Genomic DNA, 26,467 nt, shown 5'->3' with positions numbered 1-26,467 from the left:
CTCTCAATCAAACAACTTTACAAAAGAACAATCACAAAGTGTTTAAATTTTGGGTTTAGGTTGCAGCCTAATAAAAGAGCTGCTCAAATAACATTATGGGGGGGTTCAGTACAGCTTTAAATTTTAGATTAATGATTACTAAAAAAATGCCCCCATAACTAACAAACACTATCTTATAAATGACTTTAAATGTTCTCATATTAGTATTTCTGACAAAGCAGTCACCATCTATAATCAAAATAAATACTGCTAAAACTGTTCTGAACATTTAAAAATGAGACTACCATTTGAGTACAGTACTAATTGTAATTTTAGTAACTGTGGCACAAATAATTTCATGTTTTTCTCAAACCATTCATTAATTAACTGCATTTTCTACTTCCAGGAATTTTGCTTAGAGAACAGCAATTCAAGGAGACAAATGATTAAAGTACATCTCCATTTGTGCCACTGTGAGCTGTCCTCCATGTCACAGACTGAACACAGCCAATGCCTGTGACCCCTTTGCAAAATAAAGATCCCTAAGGAAAACCCAGATGATGTCAATCCACGAGCTCATTAAAGAGCTGTCAATTAAAACTCAAGTCAGCTAGAACCCAAACCTTAAAACTTCATTATCTGCACTCCTTACAGCTTATGGAGACCAGCCAGCTATGGGTGGAAGGTGCGTTTCTTTGAAGACCACACCACAATAATTCAGTAAAAAATCTGCCTGTCCCAAGGAATCCAGTAGCAAACCATGCACAGGTTCACACCAGGAGTCCTAACAGGATTCAGAATCCTCCCAGCATCCAAAGGCCTCCATGACAACCCATCCACCTCCTCCAGCAAAACCCCAAGGCTGAGGTTTCACATTCTGGGGCAAGTGCACAGCATTTTTGTGCAGGGTTATTTTTCAGTTGGATCAGTTCCCCACACAGCTGCAGGCTCAGCTGTGCCAGCACAAAGAAAGCAGACATAGGACAGAGCCTGCCCAGGAAACAGAGGTTTGGGAACCTCCAAAACAATCCAACAGCTGGGGAATAGCTGCCTTGTCAAAAAAGAAAGGAGGAACAATCAGATTAGAGTTAAGACAATTTTTCACCAAGAGGAGTCAATGTTCCCACTTTAGGAAATCCCAAAGCTGAATTCTGGTCAGTAATGATCAATACAATGAAAGAGCACAGAACCCACCCTGAATATGCAGGCAAAGCCAAAACCAATCCATCTGCAATCTTGGTGTTAAGTGTCTGAATACAAGTCAGTGTCTCACTAGATTCAAAATCTGCAAAAAAGCTGATCCCTTGCAGAGGACCTTTTCCCAACAGCAGCAGAGTGCTGCTAACACATCAGCTCCATTCCATGGCTGCAGAGAAAACCCTTTTGCTACCAACAGCAAACTTCCTGCATTTTGGGAAAACTGCAACCTGCAGAGCAGCTTCAGATCTTTTAAAGGCTAGCAGTGACACAGATACTCCTAAGCTCAGGTATAATACTGAGAAGAGAGAACACATCAGAAGTTACTGGATGAGGAACTTGGAACTTTTCTCGGAGAAAAGTACTTCTTTTTAAGGAAGAAAAATGACAGCACATTGATTTTGGAATTAGTGGCTACAAGTGACAGAAAACATATTGCACTTCAAGAGATCTTACAATATTTAACAGGTTTCATTAAAAAAACTAAAGTTAAATAGACTTCAGCATCAGATATTAACTTACAGCACATTTAAAGGTAGTCTGCCCCTCAGTGATACCCTCTGAGTACATGCAGCAAGGGCAGGATTAGCAACAACAACGTGAGTTTCAATGATGCAACCTGCCATGACTTTTTCCCAAGATCCCGCATCATATGCTGTATAAATCCTAATTCTTACAAAGAAATTACCTAGAGTCTCAGTACATTCAGAAGGTATTAGCTACATCAAAACACTAAAAACATGCAACAAAATGCACTCAGCTTCGTGATCCTTCACTCCAAACGTTTGTGAAAAAAAATGAGACAGATCTAAAGAGAAGAAACAACTAATGTGAAACCCAGATCTCCGTCACCCCAGCATTGCTTCATCTTGACCACTAATCCCAGTTCTACTGTCACAATTTGTTCTGTACTGCACAAACTTCATTGCAAGCATTTTTAAGCAAAGAACACTATTACTTCTGCCTTTATAAAAACCACTTCATTCATTATATACATAAGATGCATGCATTTATTGAAGATATTTAATTAAGTAACAGGCTTTTAAGGGAAAAAGAAATTGAGGAGCATTATATATGCTGCTGTCTTGTGATATTTCATTAATTGCATCCAACTTAAACACACTGACTTTATCCATGACTCAATTCAGATTTTTGGTTCTGAACACCATGCTCCTTCAGCATTTTACACTTTATAGAACTTCAGGACTTAAAATAAAATATACATTAGTGACATCAAAACATTCTGAACTCTTTACTTTTTTGTTCTAAATCATGTAACATTTAACTACAACATTTAACTGCAACTAGAATATATGATAATTAAAGTAACAAAATTTGTATCATGTAATGAGATTTATTTTTACTTTGTAATGGAACACAAGCATTCTACTTCTTTCAAACAGCAGTAGTAAATTAGTTATAGAACACCTATGACTTTCTGCATTGAGGGTAACAGTTTAACAGTCTTTGGTACCAGAGTTCAAAAACTGTAGAGAACATGTCCCTCATTTAATTTAAAAACCCCTTTAACTTCCCTTTCCCTTTAAAGTTGTGGAGTTTGTGCTGGTTAAATTGCCAGTGCACCCAACAGATTTATTTATTTATTGTTATGGTTTCTTTATTCTGTTTTGTTTATTTTAAAAATTCCTTCAGTATTTTCAACTACTACTATACTTCTTTGAAAATACAGATACATTTTTTTAATACTCCATAACTAACAAGGTTTTTGTCTTCTTGAGGCTTTTTTCACGATTGAGATGTGACTTTAAATAGGCATCTAAGAAAGTATTAAGTATTTTAATTCTGATTTTTAATGGCTTAATATTTCTTCTCACATTGTTGTGCTAATCTCTTTTACAGTTCTAGAGAACTGATATTTTCAACCATCAATTGGATTTTTTATGCATGTTTTTAAAACCATGCACAGAGCACAAGGCAGATGCTCCATCAGTAAACCCTGCCTCTGATCCACAGCAACACCTGGTCCTGTCACTCTTAACTGTTATCAACTCAAAAGCAGAGTTAATACAGGTCAGTCTGTAATCCTGGGCTGTTTTTGCTAAGTAAAATATATCCAGAAGGTCACACTGCACTCACACCTAGCTTTATTAGGGTAATGAGAAAGAGTGGTGTAAGTCTTTTTGCAGAGAGGCTGGCAGAATTTGCTTAAAACAAAATGAAAGTACCAAAGGATCAGACTACTCTTCACTAAATTTTAGAGACAGCATATTGCCATGTTCCCTGCAGGTATTCCCATGCCTCTGAATTTGGAAACACCAGTGGTTATGTCTTATTCATTGGATGGGATGGGGTACAAGACAGATGCCTCCATCACCCAAATCCTTCTGAATTTATAGACTGAATTTAGCTATCTGCCAATTCCTGCTGAGCAGCATCAAATCTGCATGTTTCTCACTTTAGGAATAAAGGTCCCAGGAAGCCAGACCTACAGACACTGCTTCAAGCAGCCCACAGCCAGCCTGAGTCACCAAGCAGTGCTTCTGAACTACTCTGCTATAACTCATCCCCCTGCTCCTGCATCCCAAGGAAACTGCAAACCACTATCTTTGTGTCTGGAAAAAGGCATGGGGTGGGAGCACACATTTTCAGGATGAGGGTGCTGTTTGTTTCCCTATATAAACAGAACTGCACTCATGTTAAAATTAAAATGCAATGACAATGAAAAAAGACATCCCATGGAAAAAAAAGTAAATGTTCTAATACCCCCCACAATCACTGAAAGGCAGGCAGCCATCAGACACCGGAATTGCCAGCCAAGTTCATATTCACATCTGAACCAGAAGTGTTTTAGTTGGGTTTTTCTTTTTCATTAAAAAGAAACCATAAAAAAAAAAAAAAAAAAAAAAAGAACAAGAAGGAAGAATAAAGTCGTTTTTGTAAAGAAATCACCAGTCTCCATTTTTTTATGGGCTCTGAAATACAGTACAAACCAAGGAAACAGTGACTTAGCCCAATGTTTTTCATTCTGTTGTGTCACCTACAATAAAGAACCATTCCCCAAAGACATTTATCAAAAGAACTAAAAATTCTTACCTTTTGGATAATCTTCCAATAAGAGGTTGAAGTGACCTAACTGACAAAAGAAATCAGACTCGACCTTTCCTTCAGCTTTCAAAATTAGCGATTCATAGCAGCGAACAGCCTGGGAAAAAGAAATACAAGGTTTTCAAAATTCTGTACTTTATTAAAGCAAATAATATATTTTCTGAGAAATAATACAGTTTTTTTATTAGCCTGAAAGACGAGGCCTACAAACACTCTCAATAACAAAGTCAGCATCACTTTTCAAAGAAGAAATGTAGTATTTAAGAACAGATCTGGAAGCTCCACTTCACTGACTCTAAGGCAAATTGACAACAAATGAACAACAGAAATTTTCTCTGGTTTATCTGCAGACATTCGATTTCCCCAACACAAAACAAACCTCTAACTAACATGACAATTTTTCATTTTAAAATCAATGACATGCAAAAGGATTGATTTCATTCTTTCCAATCTGCAAGAAAGAAACCTCTCTGACTTTATTCTCACTGTCTTGCTTTTTTCCCTAAAGAAATCATCTTTCATTTGTTATTTCACTCATTTCTGCTAAATCGAAGAACACGCTATCTCAACACATTTGCTTATGCAATTTATACATCTTCATATGTGTTTCCCAAGATCCGATTCTTTTCACATCTATCGTATCATAAAATAATTTACTTCCTTCTACTGTAGATTAAGAAAAGCTAAAATCAGAAATGTAAATCCAATCAGAAATTAGTTTCAGTTAGAGAAAAACCGCCCCAGAAGTTTTTAAGTGACATACACAGAAGCAAGAATGTTTGTGCTATGAACACACATTTTTAACAACTGAACTGACACCTTCTATCCACTGTAATTGCCATGATCTTTAACCTATTACATCCTTAGCTCCTGACCCCATTTACCTCCTGACCCTGTTTACACTTTGGGAATGAGTAAATAAATAAATAAATAAATAAATAAATAAATAAATAAATAAAATCGCTTTCCCAACTTTCTGAACTTACTAGCCCTTGAATTGAAGCAGCTGAACAAACTTAAATGGGAGCGAAGGTCCTTCACACCAGCACACCTCTCACTTCCAACAAATTCTAATTCCAGCTGGTTAATCTATGACTTTCACCTATTTATGGTGTATGTTTCAAATCTGGTTGCAATTATGAACTCCCTGATTTTATTACATCACAGTAATCAAAGACCCTGAGTCCCTTCCAACTCTGCGTATTTCATGATTCTGTAAAATGAGGACCTTTCTTAAGAGATTTTATTAAAATCTGATATTCAAAGAGGAGGGGGAGAAATCAAGATGAATATTTAAATCAGTAGCCTTGCCTATGTTTATAATTTACTTTGAGTACACTTTTATTAATCATCAAATGGAGAACCACCAAAAATAAAATGAGGAAATGTTAGGAAATAGTTAAAACACATCTGTGGAGAACCCAATTACTGATCTAATCTGTTATGAGTGGGTTGTAGTTTGTACCCCAAGACTGAGGTGTACCACATACTTTATACTTTCACCTCCTTCCAAGCCCAGAAAAGCCTGATTTTATGGCTGTTTTCAGAGGCAAAGTTCCGATGAATCAAAACAAAGCTATGCTGCTACAGAAATGCAGGTGTACATGTGGTAATAAAATGATTTAATAAAACATGAAATATGTTTACATAGATTTAAAGTACATATTTCAAACTGTAGCTATTTGGCCGTCTTCTGAAGACACCAAATTTAGATATGTTTTTGCCTCTGCCTCAAAGATCTGTAGCAGAACTTTTCCTTCATGTGCTGCAAGCTCTGCCCTAGCAAACTGCAGTGGAAGGACTGCAATTCTTTTCACCATTGATCAAAGCTACAACTCCTTTAACTTTATTCCCATCACTATAAACACCTCTTGCAGGCAGTCAATTCTCCATCTAAAGAATACCATCCCTAAAATCAGAAGCAAAGCACACAAGTCTAAAGTACGTTTCTTAAGATTACTATTTTTTTATCTACTGACTCTTAATATCACGTTCACCAGCTGAACCCATCTGCCAATATCTTAGTGCAGAACCTTGTTTCTGGCACTGTGCTTCCTCTCACCATTTTTTGGTCTCATCTCTTGATTTGTACAAATCATAACATTCTTCATGGTGCCCCTAACATTACTGTTACATGTTGATTTGTAGGTAAATTTCCTTTTTTCTGATGATTTGCAATACCCACTGCAGCTGCTGAAGAAAAGAGTCATTTTGAGATTTTCTTAAATTGGTATTCGGCCTTTTGCAATTCAGAACATACAGAAACTGCCACCACAACAGGCAGCCTACAATAAATACTGGAGAGGAAGCTAAGGTAGTTTATTTCCTGAATTAGGTTACAGGTATTTAAAGAGAACTTGACTCTATGAACAAATGTAACAGGATTTTTCTGTACAGATGTTGAGGGAAATTATAAATCACACACACTTTAACATTTAAGTGTTTGGGGACCCTCAATGTTCCCACAGCCCCTTTTTAAGTAAATCCTCATTAAAAGACATATCACACATATCTGAAGCAGTGTCTCTAGCAGGGATGTAAAAACCTGTGCCCAAGCCTTTCACACAGCTCAGAGCAATTCTCAACAAGACAGATTTTCCCTTTATGTTAGAACACAAACTGAAGATATTGCTAAGCCATCTCACTGATGCCAGCACAAGGCAAGGCTAAGACACCAGAACTTCCCCTTTCAGCCACAGTTAACTGTAAGTTATCTGTTCCTGTAAGAGTAATTCAATTACACCATTAATGCAAACCCTCTCCGTTGACCTCTAACCCGTTTGCAAAATAACCAGCAACACACTCCTATCTATGCAAACTTAACTTGGGAAGGCTGTTTGAAATGAATTATTTTAAATTCTTCCAGCACATTCTAACACAATGAAACAGAAACTGAAAGCAAGAGTTACTTCCTCGGCAGGAACACCAAGTCAGACCCTGGTTTTCTGCAGGAAGAGCAGGTTGGTCACTGTGTAGCTCTTGCTCTTCCCAGTAGTCAGAGCAGAGTCACCAGGCAAAGACTTACCCAACTCTGGTTTTGGTCAAGAAGCTTTCTCCCCCACCAGACCCATCCACAAAGATCTTCAGAACGTAACAAGTATTTTTCTGCATAGGTAAGAATTTGTCTTTATTGAATGAATGGATGTAAAAGGGAGGTCACAACTGCATATATCTGTGTATGCTTTCTTGGAAGGAACAATCAAAAGACCTCATTTTAGTGGTTCTTTAACTGCAAAGGCCACCTATGGCACCCTTGTGCAACCCATTTAAATTATCCTGAGACACTAAGAATTCTAAGGAAGTTAAAAACCCCTGAGGTTTTTAAGCACTGTTATTTCTCCATACTGTATGGATCTCTAAGTGCATTCAATAGAGAGTCAGCCTTGAGAATTGCAAGTATTGACAAAATTAACAAGAAAGAGAAAGACCCTGAAATGAAAAGGAAGATTGCTACACAACATCGGACACTTCCTTCCCTTTGTTCAAGGCTACAAGAAGATAAAAGGGAAACCTGCAGAATTTAGGAACTTGGCAAAATAATCGCCTGCAGCTGCTTTGCAGTGTGGCAACCAGAGCAGAAGCAGGAAACCAATGCAGGAATGGCTGCAGGAAAAGAAACTGGCTCATATGACACTAAAAAAGTAACAACATTCACGTTGTTTGAATGGCCACCTTCAACTGAAGTAACACAGAATTGTCACACAAATTCCCTCTCATTACATCATAGTTCATGACTGGAGGCATCCTGATTGCACAGACTCAACTATCAATTTTTAGGACACCTTTAAATACAGGACAGTGAAGAAAAAGGCTTGGTATATTTACCAACTCACAAAAGCCAGCAAAATCTATTCACAAAAGGAAGAAGTAATTCTAGAATCACCTTTAAAATGTATTACCAGACCCTTCTGTGTTGCCTACTTATCATTCCAATGGATAAGGAGCTGGATTATTTTTTCCCCTCTGTTTTAAAACCATTCCTTCCCCACACTCACAAAAATACCAACCAAACAAAACAAAAATGTCAATTTTGGCCACTATAAATATGGTATCATTTCATGAAGCAAAGACCCTAGAGTTAAGAATATACCATAACAAAATAAATAAATATACCCAACCCAAACAAATCTAACTGATAAATCCAAGAGATAAAACCAGAATTCTAAAAATTGTCATAGAAACATTACAGCTCTGCTTTATAAATAAAAGTAACAATGTTATTTCTACTTCAATTAATATGAAGGGGAAAAACTTTACCATTATCATTGGTTGCAACTGTTTGTATTTTACAGCACAAATTCAAACTACTCTTAAACAACTGTAATAAATAAGAAAGAAAAAAATTAATACAGCTTGTTTCTGAAGAAGATAATGTGATGTTATCCTTTCTGAATCATGACAAGCATGACTGATCAAAATGAAACTAAGCAGGGCTAAATGGCCAAACATGACAAAATATTAACTATTAATTCTTTAATACATTAATGATATGAAAATGGAGGAGTACACTGAGTCAGCAAATTTTTACTTTAAACAGGAAAAAAACCTGGCAACTACAGGGAACCAAAAAGCCAGCAATCCGAATTGTTAACATGGCAACAACCGGCAGTAACAGAGTGAAAGGAATTACTTGAATTTTACTGGGTAATAAATTAACTGCTCAAGAAAAACACAGCATTTCAATATAGTGTAAAATCACAAATTCAAAGCCTCAAGAAGTTCCTAAAACCTTCAATTTTACAACATAAAACACTATTGTATACGTAGATAAACTAGGGGAAGGTGACAATACTGAACAGTCGCTGCTTCTTTTTCTTGTACCTCCAGTGACTCAACTGGATGGGCTTTGTGAGCAGGTAATGAGAACAGAGATTCCACATGAAAATTGGAGAGGGAAACATCAGCAGCCTCTTGACAAACAAAATACACACCACAGTAATGGTTAGAAACAGAATGTTAATTAGCTCACATTTTATCCTTATGGAAAATAAAGTAACTACACGGTCAGTATTGGCCACTGAGGTGACAATCACACATCTACCCTGCTCAGACCAAGGGGCACCTACAGACCAGGAAAGCACAAGTGTGTGTCTGCTGGGCTCCTTCTCCCTCCCTCAGGGCCACTGAGGAGCCACTGAAAAGCTTATTTTCTCATCCCTTCCTCCTTGCCACAACTCACCAAAATGCACACGTGATTTGCTAACAACAATGACAACAATTTGTTACCACCCAGAGAAGCTCCTGGTGAAGTTCCAGCTCCTGCTCTGAAACAGGGGTGCGAGCAGGGCTCGCTTCAGCTAAGCACACAGAACAAAAGACAAGCCTGAATTCTTCAGAAGGTAAAACTATTTTTCCCCTATCAATGACTGGCTAGATACACTTCACATTCTGAGCTGCAGATGATTTACAAGAACATCTCATTTACTTCTGCAGAGAAAAGCACACCATTCTTATTTGACTGAAGATAACCCAGATTAATGCAGCAGATCTTCCACTGAAGGCTCTCATATTATGTATTGGCACAATATCCTTAAATTCCTTTACTTTCTTATTCAATAGCAATTCCCACTACAGCTTTCAAAGCTTCTTTATATGCTCTGTCTTTGCAATGCTCATATTCTGTTATGAAATTTCTCTCTCAATTTCGCACGTTTATTCTCCTTGTATTTCACGTATGGACTCCACTATTGCAGAAGTCTCAGTAAGAGTGCTGAAAGTACACCTTGCTGGACACAAATATGCTCAGACCCCAAAACATTTAGGCTTCAAGAAGAAAAAAAAAAATCAACTGGCCTCTTCAGTAACTTTGTTTTCCCAACATTTTTACAGCATATTGGAATGTTATGCGCTTATTCCAGTCTGCTAGTAACCCTTAGGATCAAAGTCTTTATCATTTCAGGGACAATTAGTATAGAACAACAGAAACCGAACCTCCTCAAACATTTCTCAAGAAATCTATCATCAATTCTGGCTAATCTATTTCCTTATGACAAATGCTTCATGAAACAGGATACACGAATAAACAGTGCAGGGAATAAAGAAAAGCAGCTGCACACATGAGCTACATGCACAGCCTGATGGCCAGAACTGAGATCAATTTTCTTTAAAAGCCACTACTGTAGTCTAAGACTTTTGTGCTTCCAGTTTATACTGAAGATGTAAATATACTTTTTGTTCAAATGATGTCTATGGTAGATGAGAGATTACACAGTAAGCAGCAGAAGTAAGGTCAAGGTTGCTAAGCTTACAAGGGAAAATTAACATGAACTCAATTATCGTTGAAAACTGAGGGATATTGCTTCATAAAAAGCACAGAACTGCAGAACAGAATACAAAACAGCATACATGCAAATCAATGATTACATGGAGAAAAGTGACATTTTAGCAGAGAGTAAAAAACCCAACTTGCCTCCCCTGAATACAGAACACTTGCAAGACATTCTTCACAAGTGTTTTCTGTCAGACAGATGCAAACTCAACAGTTTACATATTAAAAATAGTTTACATACATAAAATACAGGAAGCTTAGTCCTTTGCAGCTGACAAGTGTCCATAACCAACTGGATTTTATGAAACATTTTTTGACTGAAGCTCATGTGGTGAATTATTCTGCATTAAATCTGAGTCCACCTGAAGGATGCAATCCTCTCATTATTTCTCTTAAGTAAAGTCAAACCTACAAATATCAATGTCTATGTACAAACACACACACCTACATCATTTTTAGAAATTCTAAATTATTAGCAAACAGAATTGTATCTCTCCTCTCCCTAAAAATATTTCATAATCAGGTGACTCCAGAGATTATCAAATTTTATACAGAATTTCATCATTCAAATTCCTTTTAGTTTATCTTTACAAAAAAACCCTAAACAAACGCAAGCAACTTTTTTTATTTTCAAGTGGCAGTAGATTTTTCATGGGCAATTGGAACATTACTTGCATCTGAGACTATAGGAACATCTTTTTGGCTATTTTTACCACAGTAAGTCTATTTCAAGTAGAATTGCAGCACCTTAATTTAGCAATTGTTCAAGCTCATGAATAGTTCACCACACACTAAAATTTAATACCACTAAATCTGATTTTATTCTAGCAATTCTCACCTATACCAACACAGAACATCACAAATGAGGTGTGGCATGTCATACTTCAGAACATTTAGATAGCTAACACTGATAGACAACCTTATCTTTTTTTTTTTTTTAAATGTTAAACCAGTTTTATCTAGGAGTCTGAGGCGTTTCATACAGATTTTAAGATATGATAAAGAAATAACTAGCTGGTTTTGTTTTCACTGGATAAATTGCTTTGGAAATACAATTAAAATCAACACAGAAAAATACAACCAAACACAGAAAGCCACCCACAAATAAAGCAAGAATCTGCATTAATAGCTGCCTGTTTTACCTAAGGAAAAAAGGATCTGAATAACTTATTTATGCAAATATTTCTGGATCTGGACACAAGTCTTTGGAAATGGAACACTGCCTATCAGGCACCAACCATAAGAATGACAATGAAACAAAGAATAAAGCAGCTTGAAAAATAAAGGTATTAAATAGAGAACAATGCACATACATATGCACAAGACAATGTCTACCAAGACTGATACAACAAACATATATTTGTGAAAATACCTAGTTTCAGACTGAACAAAATGATTTTTCTGTGTTGTTTGAAATCAAGGCAATATATAAAGGCAACTATCAAAAAATATTTAAAAGCTACCACCAAGTGCTCTGATCTGCTAAACCTGCCCAAGTCTAAACTTCAGTCTCAAAAGGGTTCAAGCACTAGAGATGTCCTGGTACTCAGAAATAATATTGCTGGTAGCTTCATCTGAAAATACAAGGAAAAGATGACTTATTTTAGAAGAATGGAAGTGAAAATGGGTCAGGAGCTGTTTCATAAAGAAAGTGTAAAAACTAATGCTAATAGGGTGGGAAGTGTGGAATTTTCAGCACCACAGGAGATACAAAATTGGTAAAGGCACATTAAGACACAAAGGATTAAAAAAAAAATCTAGACAGAAAGAACCTGGTTTTAAATACTGAAATATCACTATTTCAAGGAGTCTCACAATGCTGGTACTTTGAAGGGTACCACAGCCAGTGCAGCAGAAGGGTCCATCCCAATGATTTTCCATCACATCACTGCAATCTCCCATATAGCTACAGTCCACATATCACATTCCTTTTTCCACAGCCATTCATATTTTCTCCTCTGTGGCTGCTTAATTATGCTTACACAATTATGCTCACATATAAAAATGAGCAACACTGGAACATAACCAAATGTGCATGAAAACCAGCCCGCATAGAAAAATGTTTTGTAGAACTTCATGCGCAGAAAATACCTGGAAAAGCACAATAATTCCCATCAAGAACTGTAACCCTTGTCTGCTAATAGCAGCAAACACCAAGCCTTATCCCTCACCCTTTCCCCTTCGTGTGGCAATCTGAACAAGAAGAAATTGCAATGAGAAAATAAGAGGAATACAATCCTAAGGATACAGGTCCACAGCTAATGAGCAGTACCACTTCTGAATGGCAGAGCTGCTGAACCTCATTCCAGGAAAGAATAAATGTCTTATTTCTACTATGTGGCAGTAACAGGTAGGGGAAGTATATTCATAGACATTTCAGATTTTACATTTATGGGCTACAAAGCCCAAGTCCAAATTATTTTAGCTACTAGTATGCATTTGCATCATAATGTGCACTAAACACCAACTAAAATGACAATACACTCAAAACATTGCTTGGGAACTGGCCAGCACAGTCTTCTGGTAAGTAAAACCTGATAGTGAACTGTCACAGGCAAAACATCCTGAAGACTCCTGGAGCTGCAGGGTGAACAGCCATGCAGGTTGTCACCACAGACTGTTTACATTAACATTCCCTGGAGCTGGATCTAAGATCTTCTTGAAGAATGCTTCCCAAGCCCTAACAAATTTGACATCCAATATACAGACAGACATTAAAAAACACTAAGATGGGAAAACATTTATGTATGAAGCTTAATGCCAATTCTCCATCTATCTTGTATGTATTTACAAGAACACTACTGAACTAGAAAACAGAGACAGCTTTAAAGGATGAAGTTCCTGCTAAGTACAGCAGGTCAGAAACCAATTCTATTATAAGAAGGGAAATAGGATGCACGAAAAATTCGCAAGAAACTCCAGCACATTAAAACTATCTATTAAGGACCTAAATCTAGAAAGAGGAAGATTCAAGGCTTCAACTTATTTAAAACAAAGATTTAAATTTGAGTTGTCCATACTCATCACAAGTGCCATAGGTATCAGATTCAAGAGACAACCTCACTTTTAAGTCAAAAGTGACCACGATGATTCTCTGCAGGACAGAGGCAGAATGACAAACACTAAGCTCCCACACACACACAGAGAATTCTGTTCCAGCCATCCTTTCCCCACCCACCACTATGGTGTGACTTTGGGTAGAAAAGGAGGATTTTGTGATTTTAAAAAAACAGCTAGATAAAGAAAATTGCAATCCATTAGAGGTGGGTACTGATTGAGGTTTTTCAGCACACCACTATCTGTCTTGGTGAACAGTAAACATACACTCAATTATGAGTTCTCAGTTCCATCATGATGATGATGTTCCTTCCAAGAGAAGGATCTGCAAGGAATCTTTTACACAATGCCCAACTGGGAAAAGTACAATTCCCTCTTCTGTTGGGCCTTTCACTCACCACATACCATGACTACTTAAAGTACAGTACTCCAATGCTCATGGACCAGAAGCCACCAATTCAAAAAGTCATACCTAACTCTTTAAAATGTAACTAATAATTATTTTTTAAAAAATGGTTATAGTTGTATTGTATTTGAACTTTAACAGCAAAGGTTAAAATGATGAAACAAATTAAAATCCAAAACTAGTTTCCTTATCTTCAAAACATCATTAACTACAGAATTTTATGAGTTTATTAAAAAACTGCCTTAAAAATGTGTCACTACACTTTAGGTAAAGAAATACACATCCCGAACATACTCGTTTCTAAAGGTCAACCTTGTGCACTTCTCGTAATTAAAAGTTTACACACAATTCATGAACTTTACACTATTCATTACATGTACCAGTCCCAAATAGAAAACAGCTAATGGCCATTTTTCTCTTAAAAATCTCTATTTGCAGACTAAAAAAATTGCACAGTGTGGATTCACTGTATGGAACCCAAATCTTTAACCCAGTATTTACCTTGTGCTGCACCCACACCACCTTTCAGAGTGACCAAATCAGCATCTCTGAGCACTAACACTGCTTGTCTCTCAGAACCAGAGAGAAAAACCAAAAATTTTTAAAACACCAGAAACTGTTAAAAAGCATTTTATAAACCCTCTGAGGTGTGAAATCCATGACCAGAAATTTGAAATGGAACAGAATTACCCAAAAGAGGTGTGAGGATCAGCAATGAACATCAGGAAGTTCTGCTGGCACCATTGATAAACCAGGATGTAAATGTCGTTCATACATCAAACAACTCTGAATTCAGAGTTCCTTATAATACATTACTGTAACATTTGCATTTAAAATGAAATAATGCTAGAAATAACCGAATTCTATACATCAGACATTTCTTGAGAAGGTTTTCTTTTGATGAACATGCCATATTCCACAGAACTCACTCCACAAAAGGTGTTTTCCTAAGTTCTCTCTTCAGCTACAGCTGTCATGACTCTGGTCTTTAGATGAAGAATCAATTCTGACATTATTTACAGTGGCAAACATCAATTTTAATTGCACATTAATGCCAAACCTTAGAATGAACTCCAGCAGTTTCACTGGCAATAGTTTCCAAAATGCAACTAACTTGATACTGCAAAAAACACACCAAAATTGTGACCCAAAGCCATAAAGTCACTAAGAAGTTTGCATTAGAAGGACAGTTCCTTAACACTGAAATGATGACTGTCTTCTTTTTTAAGGTTTTGGATGAACAGGACACCCCCTTGTCTCCCATTTCACTGCCACTAATGTAATCTATCTTTGTTTACAGGATAAATTCACCTTCAAAGCACTCAATGGCCTGATCATAGATCTTGAATTGACAGAATACACAAACACGGCTAACAAGATCTCTTCAGACTCCAGGAAAAGCTGATTTCCACAGAAGACTGAATGTTTTCAAGTACTGGTCCCAAAGAGCTGAATTCCTCATGATTAGAAAATGTATGTGGAAAAGTGCACACATGTTTCATTTGCCTTCCTTAATGTACACAAACACTCCAGTATACACTGAAAAATCTCTGCCAAAACATTGTGTCACCCTGAAAAAGCAATTCCCCTGGAGAGCAAACAGGGGAAATAGCAGAACAACCTAAATCTCTGAATCAAGCACAGCAGAGTCAGACACTGAATTAAGTTCTAACGAGTATGCTGGGCACAACCAGAGGAGTGGCAAATAGAAGCCCAGACAGAATAAAGAAGTGAGAGGGAACACCAAATAAGAGATGAAACTTTTGTCACAGGAAAATGCCAGAGAAGGAAAGCAGATCAGTTTATTCAAGCCCTGAAAGACAGCACCTTCTCCACTGCTACCATTCCATCCCTACTCCAGCAGCTGAACAACAGCTTCCCATCATCACCCACTCACCACCACAAAGCATCTCCACAAAATAATCACTTCAATCATGCCAGTCACTAAGAGAACAAGTGATTATCCCTCTGCAGGGAATGTCTGGGGAGGATGAAAAAATACAAAGGTGAGAAAGTTTAAGAACAGTTGAAAATGTATCAAATTTAAAGACATTCTCAAATATTCATAAAAGGAGAAGAGTAGCATGCAAGTCAGTCCCAAATGTCAATCTTTTTAAGCCCTTTATTTTAAAGTGCCAACAGTAGTACAAAAGGCTCTTTTTTCATTGCTTTCAGCAGTAACGTATTTTCTTACATCCAAAAAAAGCAAACCCCATCATTCTGGACCACCTGTGGCCTGTCCTGTGAAAGCAACAGGAGGTGGGTAACCTTTATGCTTAAGCTTGGAAACATAAATAACACTTGCACAGGTGAAAGAGAATATTGATGTTGTCTTTAGGCCACAGATGGAGAACTGGCATCTCCTGAGGTACGTGTGGCTCACAGGGAAAAACTCCTGACTGGCAAGGCTGAGTTCTGTCCAATGCATGGGAAGCACTCCATAAAGGCCAGTATGCTGAAAATATATTTCAAACTTTTTTTGTTGTGAGATGACTTGAAAAACTCCAAGTCTTTGTGGAACATCAAAACAAAGTTTGAAGCTCGTGCTGGTTTTATTTCCACATATTCCCACATGGCTGCTCATGTCATGCCAGAGCCTCTCACATAAAGGCAGATTCAAAGGAGCACAAGCTCAACTTCATCTTCCCTTCTGCCATAAAGCATCCACAGTGCCCTTACATTGCCCAATGTGCAGCAGCAGTAAATAAATTTGTCAATTTTTTCCTCCTGTGCAGTAATGGCATGAGATTTGAGACTCTGGGTCAGTCTCCTGCACCTGTTTCACATTCAACAGTTCAATGTGCTTACGTTTTCCTTGTGACTTGGGCCAACCTCTACCTAAAATCCATTTTCACACATATTTTATAGTGTCTAAATGGCACAAAATTCAACATAAAAGGAAAACTGCTGTAATATTAACTACACTTATTGGTGGTAGCCTATCATCCTATAATTATCTCAATAATTTGCCATGATAAGATATTGGCCTTTGGACTGAATTTATGGTCTTATTTTAGGTTTATCAACTGTAAATGAGGTAAGGACATTGCAACTCCAAACCACACCCATCAGATGGCTTTTGAAAGGCAGTCTGGGAGACACGTAGCAGTAAAACATTACACTGCCACGTAAGATCCTGAGCTCTGTGGCAGGCTTACTAAAACTACTAAAAAAAAAAACAAAACAAAAAAAACCAAAAAAACAAAACAAAACAAAACAAAACAAAACAAAACAAAACAAAACAAAAAAAACAAAAAAAAAAAAAAAAAAAAAACAAAAAAAAAAACCAAAAAAACAAAACAGAACGAAACAGAACAAAACAACAAACTCACATTACTGGATTATAATCAACAAACCAAGGTGAGTATATGCTGCCAGCACAAGGCAGAGGAAAAAAGCATAAAGGATTCTGGAGCTCAACAAGGACAGAATTCCAGCAAAGTTAAAATAAGATGACAATAAACCAGACTAATAGTCAGCCCTGTGCTGCCTTTGTATTTACTTGAACATCACATGGACTAAAACAGCAATAATAAAAGATTAGCACAGCTTTTATATGAATCCCACATTGTTGAAAAAACAGCAAAAGAAAGAGGTTAGCATACAGTGATATTTTTTTTCCCCCCCTTTCTATTTTTCCATCAATGTAAGTTCAAAAACTTCCCGGGCACAGATTGGAAATGCTCCTGATGGATTTTCCTTCCATTAATTTCCCTTACCACTTTCTAAAACCATGTCCACTCATCTCACACTAACAATACTGGACAGCCAGCAGTTCCACACACCAACTGCAGGGAACCATCTTGTTCTGAATCTGCTTCCTGATAGTTTCAGTTCATACCCCAAAGCTCTTGCAGTAGAAGAGACAGAGAAAAACCTGCTCTAAAGGCAGAAATATTAATACCATCTCAGCAGACTCTATACAGTTTCCCCACATTCAGTAAATATAGAAATTGAATAAATTGAGAAGAGAACTGCAGGGGTAAGAGGAAAGAAGAGTCTCTCTTGTAAAAGGAAGTCTAAGCATCTCAAATTATTTACCTTAGCAAATCAAAAGCTACTACGACTTTTCTACAAGTACCAACAGGACAAACACCAGAGAAAGAGAAGAGCTACTTCAAAATAACATCAACAGTGCCAAACAAATAATTTTAGACAGAAAATTAAAGCAGCATTTGAAGAATCAGAAAATTAGACTTTTGAACAGTATTTAAATGTAAACAGTAGAAGCAAAAGGTTCTTCTAAGTACTCTCTGGCATCACATACAAGAAAACAATTTTCATAAATATGCCATTACATATACCTGTGACACAGCCACATGCAATGTGAAGGGACAGGCTTGAAAATTAACTAAGAATTCTCACGTAAACCTATGTATTCTTTTGTGTTCCCTCTCAAAGAGTCTGCACGAGACTTTTCAAACATTTCCTATTCAAATGAGACCAATACCAACACTTACTATAAAGAGCTGAATTATTAAGCAAAGGGCTTATGCCCTTGAGGCACTTCTATATTTGAGAAACTTTAGGTAAAATTAACTCCTTAATATTTTGAACTACCACATCCTTACTGTGCAGACAGGAGGCAAACATGCTGTAAGTGGAGGGAATAACCACAGAACCAAAACCTACACAGTATCTGCTATCTGTCTAGCTTCAATAACAGAAACACTTGGGAGGATCAGTGCTTGGAGTCTCTCTAGAGAATCTCAATTTTAAATATTAATTAATGAAGGAATATAATTCTTCAGCAAATATATTTAATTTTTAAAGAACAAAACCCACTTTTTATGGTCCTTCAGAAAATATTTTGGCTTTAATTTCGGCATTATTTCATAGGAAAGTACTAATACTGTGGGTGTAACAGTATCACTTAAACAAAGCTTTCCATGCTCATACAAACCAGCTTTCCAGCTTTCTTTTATACCAAGAATACTGCCTTTTAAAACTCTCTAGTGAAATAATATTCTACAAATTTTCAAGAAAAGTTTTAGTTTAACAACTCTCCAGGGAAGAAGAATGAAACAGTAAGAGAATATTCACCAAAACTCAGCAGCATTACACATTCTGTGACATGCTTTCAAAAACATTATGTAGAAAATGGTTTTGAAGGAAAATAATAAGTTATTCTTAACTTTGTTAATAAATAAAGAGGTAACAAACAATAAAACACACAAACACCACCCTCCCCCACAGAAGTAGGACTGGATATCACTTCTTGAACATCTTTGGATGTCTGGTGCCCAGCATGCACTGGCATAGCACAGCACCCAGGAATGAGCTCCCTGACCTCCAGAGATAACACCAACATGCTACAGGAAAGCCAGGCCCTCAGCAATCATCCTGGTCACACATTTTAAAAAGATCTGTAACACTAAGTTACAGTCCCAAGTTCTCAAAAGTATGTTCCAAGTAATGGCTCACAGCCTTTCTTTTTTTTTTTTAGATATGTTCCCCCCACCCACTTTCAGATGAGCAGACACACATAATTCACTTTCTGCTGCATCATTTATCTGGTTGGTAGGCTTCAGACTCAGACTTGCTCTTTTTTCCAGAACACATATAAGAAGCTACTGTCACCCAGTATTTCGAAACAGGTCTTAATTCTCTAAAGTAAAGGAATGACAATTTTTCTCTCCAAAACAGAAATACCGACAAGACCAAAAGAAAATTATAAAGGCAGCAGCAGATCCAGCAAAATGCAGTATTACAGTTGGATTCTGCTGTTATTTTTGTACAGGAATCAAAAATTAAATAGCTGATTTATTATTCATTTTCATTAACCCAAGTCTAGGTCTGGTGTGGTGGTTTAAAATTAGTGAAGTGTTGTTTTCATATTGATGTCCTAATGCTGCTATACTTGCTTTTTCTATCAGAAAGCCACCATTGTCTCCAGTGATCACAGTGAAAACTACTGATAGTGTTATCACTACCACTATTTTTGTACATTTTATCTGTAAAAAATACACCTTTTAAATAGAAAGTGTAGCTCCAAGTTGGTGAAACAGGTTTTCAGCGTGACACGCTAAGTATAAAAATACAAAGTGAAAAGACTTTTGTCAATAAAATTTAACACATAGTTTGTTAGCAAGCAGAATCTTGTGTGAGGCCTCCCAGAAGGCTCAGAGCAACTAAATAATGTCCTGAAAACAGGAAATACACAGCTCTGCTAAGATGTGACATAGGGCACTGGAAAGCAGCTGTTGGTATTCCAGCTGCATCGGTGGCAGCTGTACTCTACAGTGAAGAAATTAAGCAAAAAAGTATGAACTTATACATTATGCTTTCCCCTTGAGGAATGTCATGAGCCTGACTGCTAATGATGAAATGAGCAAATATTTCTGTGCCATATGAAATCCACTGTGATTTATTTAGCACTGCCTTCTACAAGAAGAGAGCTCAGGGACACTGAAGCCACCACAACCATCAGCAGCTACACCAGACAGCAAATCTCAAAATTGGCATAGGTAGGTAGATCATTAGGTATGGGGAAAAAACAAGTTGTGAAAAAAGCAGAGCTGAGTCTTCCTGGGAAGCAGCCTAGGAACTGTGACATGAGCAGCTCTGCTTCAGGTGCAGACAGGGGCAAAGAGCACATGCATATTACAGACCTGGAAAACATAAAGGTCACTCATGGAAGTCAGAGTTAAATTTATGGACACAGGCACAACTTCATTCTCTGGTTCCAAAAGTCTTGCTAGACCAGCCTGGAAGGTCACAAGCTACCACAGAACAAAGTCCACTGCACAAACCAAAATTCTGTGCTGTTAACAGTGAGTATTCAGTGAAGAGGAAGCACAGAAGAAATAATCCTTATTTTACTACAACAATCTCAATCTCTGCATTCCAGGGGGACTACCTCTGGCTAAACCATCCCTAGGTAAATGATACTGTGCAATTCTCAAACATCCCTTCATTCTTCTGAAAACCCTGCTAGAGGGATTTATGGGGTATACATTCAAAAGTTCCCCCAAAAAGTTCAGCTTGCATCTCCTTCATTTCCCAGACTCATTTCCAACCACCAGCAGCCACCTACCCCATGACCTCACATGCCAGATGTAACAAACAGGTCAGTTTGTATCTGACCTCCAGATCTGCAGGTGAGGCAAACATCAGATACAGGAGACTGGCAATTTAGAGCAGCCCCCAAAAAAAAACAAAAAACAAAAACAACATTATAGGGTGGGACCCCCCAATGTATGGACCCAAGTTTAGCACTGCAAGTATTCCACACACTCTGATCTTTCCTTCACCTCTATTCAGCCTGCAAGAAGCAAAATCTTCCATATTTTAGAGGCCTGTATTTAGATTAACAATAAGAATCATTCATGTCACAAATATGGGCTACTTCCCAAAGTCTTGGGAGAGCCTCCTTCCACTGGTTATACTAGCCAACCATGTGAGAGGATAAGCATAAAATAACTTTCTCATTTAATGATGTGGCCCAAGAGAAAACCTTGTTTAAGGCTGAAAAATACTGATCCTGGCTCCTTGTGAAAAGAAACCAACCTCCACCTGGCTAAAACCTCTTTTCAGGGTGATGTAGAGAGTGACAAGGTCTCAACATTTCCTCCACTGAGAACACAACATGGACCTCTAAGAGCTCAGACAGAACACAAGTTTTTGCAGTCTGCCTGCCTAAAAGTAGAGGACACTAAATTAAAGGGGTTTCTCCACAGTAATGCAGGCTACATGCACTGAAATAAAATACTAAATTCTTGTATGACAGGATCCAAGAGGAAGCTGTTGATGATCATTCTAAGATATGTATATATTAAGACATGCTATTACAATTCATTGGGTTAATTCTGCATATTTATTCATACATTAATGGCAAAGCATAGCAGTAGACCTGGGGAAAGGTGGAGAATTTAGTAATGCTGAAAATAAACAGTCTGAAACTATTTTTTTTTTTCTAAAATTAATGAGTGTATCTCCCTCACCTACATCTCTTCAGACTATTACAAGCAAACTTTTGACTGACACCACACATCATGACACTGATGTGACAGGAGGATAGGTGCTTGCAAATTTAAGATAGTCAAACCTAAAAATGCAGGGGGCAATGACAACATGATGGGGGGACACCAAAAAAAATTAATCCATTAATTGTTGGAGAGGTTAGGAAGACAACATTACACAGGCAATGGAGCTTTTGTCAAAGAAAAGACAATGCTTCATCAGGTGTAAGCCATGGGCACTCCTCTACAGTAAATGCCACTTGGCAATGGAAACTCCACCCTTTATTTCACTTGAATCCCCAAGTGCTGTGCAGCTGGGCCTCCCAAGAGTTGCTCCTTCTCCAAAACTAAGGGAATCTTCCCCTTAAGTTCTTGCAAAGCAAGAGGTCCAACCAAAAGGATAACCAAATGCCAAGATTCTGATTTATGTACAAGAAAATGAAGCATTTCACTTCAAATGTGCCTTTCAAGGAGTAATAAAACTCAGCTTTACACTAAGAACCAAAACTATTCAGAAGCAGCAACTAAATTAATTTGACTCTCTTATCTGACTGTGGAAGGAGAGGCAATACCATAATACCTTCCCTAACCCATTCAGTACCTGTTTGTTAATTTCTTCATTCATTCTTCTCACGTTGCAGTTTTCATCCACAAAACTGGATGGAAGTTCATCCAGTTTCCCACAGGTAGTGTCCCAACAGCACAAGAAGGCCCCAGCTGCAGACACACTGCTGCTTCACAAAAACCAGCTATAGCATGTTCAGACATGAGGGGAAGAAAAAAATCACACACCTTGGTACCACCCATCAACTACAGCAGCAGCACAGAGCTCTAAGGGGGTTTGCAGGTGATGGTGCAGGGATGCCAACAGAGAAACTCCTGTCAGAGCAGAGGAAATGCCAGCACAGGTACAGCAGCAGAGCCTGAGATCCACAGGGGAACATCAACACCAAGAGGCTGTCCAAATCTGACAGCACACTCCTTCTTAAACCAGTACCAGTAAGTCCTAGTCCATAGCAATTTCTTTTTTTTTTTTTTTTTTTTAGAAAAAAGAATCACTTACAAACAAAGTGCCAAGTGAAAGAGGTAATCTCTTTATGAGAATAAGTTCATCTCAGCCATGGCATGAAAAGAACCTGGAAAGGTTCTCAAATACTGCAGAGAAATCATGAAAATGAAGTCACTGGAGCAGGAATGTGTTCTTTCTTCTTTCCAGCTGTCTGAAGCCTGACAGACCTTAAGCTACTCATTAATGAATTGCTCTAAATCAGTTTGTTCCATTTTTGAGCACTGGCTGTGGAAGTGAGAAAGCCCTGAGGAAAAAGTTGTGAAATGACCTGTAGTTGGAACTTGTTTTCCTGTTTCAGTTGGTAAATCTGCATATTTGCTTACCAATCCCTCTGGAAGCAGAGTTTCCTGGAGTCAGAAAATTCCAGCCTAGCTGTGCTGAAGAATCTTTCAAGTCAGTGAGCTCTAATGCACTGAAAACAGTGCTGAACTCTATTAATGTAGCTTTATTCTCTGATCTTAAAAAAAAAAAAAAAAAAACACCCAAAAACAAAAACAAAAAAAACCACTCAAGAACAAATTAAAATAATCTCAAAATACAAACAAGCTTTTTCTAGAAGACTCCTGCTGCTTGTCTGGAAAAACTGAAATTACCTTTAAACTGGATATAGAAACTGAAGCAAAGCAGGCAAGCAAAGCCCAGAGTGCTGAGGATGGGGCAGGTGACACTGCCTGGCCTTCTCCAGCAGCACAGAGTCCAAAGCTGCTCCCCAGTTCCACAGGCACCACATATTCCCTGAATCCTGAGAGCTCCTTGTGAAAAATGACTGCTCTCACGCATTTTCACTTTCATCCAGAAATCACCATAAAAATCACCTCTTCCATCATTCTCCACAACCAAGTAGCAAATAGTGGTCCAGAGTGGATGGCACAAACTATTCCATTCTTTCAAACTACTGAGGGCTTGGCTTAATTAGCAATTAAAAGCAAGTAGTACAAACGTTCCTTTCTCACTGCACATAATGGAGTCGTCATTGTTCTCAGATTTTTGGCCACAATGCAGGCAAGCTGCAAGTTTGCAACTGGCACTACAGGAAAACATTCTACCATTCAAAAACAAAAAACAAACCACCATCACCACGGAAGAAAATCAACTCATAAAGAAAAACACAATTTAAGATGACAGCATTTTTACTGGCAGGGAATAAACAGACAGCAATATTCTAATTCCATGTTTTTTCACACAGAGTCTGAACACATCTACACTCATAGATTAACTGAAGACAATTTCCAAGATCAGGAATCACAGTCCTTTGCAATGATCATATCCCCACTATCCACAATTACCTAAGGAACTTTTAAACAGTCTTCTACCATTCTTTCACCTGTCCCAAATACATCTGCCTCCAATATATTTCCATGCTACAACACAGCTTCTGCCATGCTCTCCTCCATTTTTAACATACCAAATGTCTCCTTTCCAGGTTTCCATTCAACCATTAATGCTTTTTTCAAATTATTTATAGCAAATAAACCTGTATATACAACTTGTTCTGAGACTATACAGAGAAAAAATCCCACCAATTCAGCCAAGACAGACAGTATATAACTAAACCCAGAAAACTGTCAGAAGTAATAAATTTTTAACACATGAACTTGTAAGTTAACAGAAACCTTTAAAGGTAGAAAATGAGACCTAACTCTGCTCATTAGTTAACGGTCTCTGATGGTTTCTGGGATCTCACCTTACTTAGGCAACAAAAATTAACTCTGCTATAAGCATAAACAACTCCAAATCCTCCCCATATAGAACCAGGAGAGGCATTAAAGCCACTTCAACTGTTGATTTCCTCCACATAGTAACTACAGTTAAGAAAGCCCTCAAGTACAAAAACAACTTGTTAGTTTTGTGCTCCTACACTAAAGGTAGGATGTGGATCTATGCTCAGGGTGGGATTTTTGGTGTTGCTCTATGTGGAGCCAGGAGCTGGACTTCAATGATCCTTGTGGGTCCCTTCCAACTCCAAATATCCATGATTCCAAGTCTGAGGGGTTTCACAAAGGCACCAGAAGAGGTTGGCTCAGACACACATCTCTGTTGCATCACCTGATGCTTCCAGTTTTGGTTTCATATACAATACTTTCTTAAAATGTTTTTCTCTTAAGCAAGGAGTACAGAAGTATGTACTGTTCTGATTCAAAATTAGCTGAACAGTTTCCTTCTATAATTTATTTTTCAGAAATTGTAAAAACCATTCACACCCTTTTCTTTGAATTAAAAAAGGAACAAATGAACACTCATTTCTACTTAAAAGCAAGTAAAAAACTTTTCTTTAAAGTAGGGAAAAAAGACCCTCAAGCCTAATTTGTTGATAACTTTAACCGGTAACACTTGACATCTTATAGTTCTTCAAAATTTTATAGTCTCCCACTCTTGAAAACTTACAGTGTTCAAGTATTAAAAAAATTAAAAAAAAAAAAAATCACTAATTCAAAGGCTCTGCCCTTCCAACCATTAAAACCCAAGAGAGATTAAAAATACTCAGAAAACAACACATTTCTGTGCACCACACCAGAAACTGAGAACAAATAAAGCTTTGAGAACCATGGTGTGTAAAATCTACCCTTAGTTACTATATTTGTAACATGCCCAGAAGCTCCATTAAAGTTTACCAAGAAATGCACATAATTTTTGCAGCTCTTTATTCTTCCCAATATCATTCTACTTTTTCTCTCCTGCCAGAGGTTGCCTCTGACATGCTTTATGATGGTATATAATGGATGTTCTCCATTTTTTTTATCCTACCACTTTATCTTTCTACACTTTGTTCTATTAAACTATACTGTTAAATTCTCTAGATCAGCATCATTCTCCCTTACACAGACTTTCAGTTCCACACTTTAAACTATTTCTTGCCCTTTCAACATATCCATCTGTATCTTCCACACTTGCTCAGCTTTCTTTATCCTTCAAATCTAAAGGAGCAAACACGACTTCAGAACAGACACATGAGAGTTCTTGGCTTCATTTTCACCTTGAGGAAAGAGCAGAAGCAAAGTTTCTTTACTCTTCCCTTCCTTGAGGGATAAGGAGGAAAAAAGGGAAGCAGCAGTCTAAGATAAAGACAGAAAACACAGCCAACACCTTACTTTTATTTCAAAAATGGGAGAAAGTTCTATTACAATCAGATCATACAACTCTTAATAAGCTTTTTCACAGCCTACACAAACTCTCTGCAATTTTGTTACCTGTTTTGCTCCCATTTACCCTGCTTTTAAAACCTTCTGAAGCAGGCCCCAGCACCACCAAACACTTAAATGCTACTCAAGCTACCAGTAATACTTAGATGGTAACCAAGCACAAGACTCAGGCAGCTGCTGGAAAGAATAAAAACACCACGATTCACACTGTCATTCCCCTCACTCTCAAAATGGTGTGCATCACTAAGTCATCCATGCAATTCCTTGGTTTCCTACTCTTCCTCACATCTGATCTAAGTATTTTGCTTCAACCTTTTTTCTAGC

The 26,467-nt window shown here is 37.5% G+C and overlaps 1 protein-coding gene across 8 annotated transcripts in view; it reads right to left on the bottom strand.

Annotated features, from left to right (window-relative positions):
• Positions 1-26,467, bottom strand: part of KDM6A (lysine demethylase 6A) — a 149,998-nt gene that overhangs the window by 111,543 nt on the left and 11,988 nt on the right. For all 8 annotated transcript variants that reach the window (XM_056506543.1, XM_056506552.1, XM_056506561.1 and 5 more), the window contains exon 3: positions 4,231-4,339. In XM_056506543.1, coding sequence (XP_056362518.1) covers positions 4,231-4,339 — 109 coding nt within the window. The remainder of the gene's footprint in view (positions 1-4,230; positions 4,340-26,467) is intronic.

This window comes from Oenanthe melanoleuca, chromosome 1, assembly GCF_029582105.1.
Source record: "Oenanthe melanoleuca isolate GR-GAL-2019-014 chromosome 1, OMel1.0, whole genome shotgun sequence".
NCBI lineage: Eukaryota > Metazoa > Chordata > Aves > Passeriformes > Muscicapidae > Oenanthe > Oenanthe melanoleuca.
This window is presented reverse-complemented; position numbering and strand designations above follow the sequence as displayed.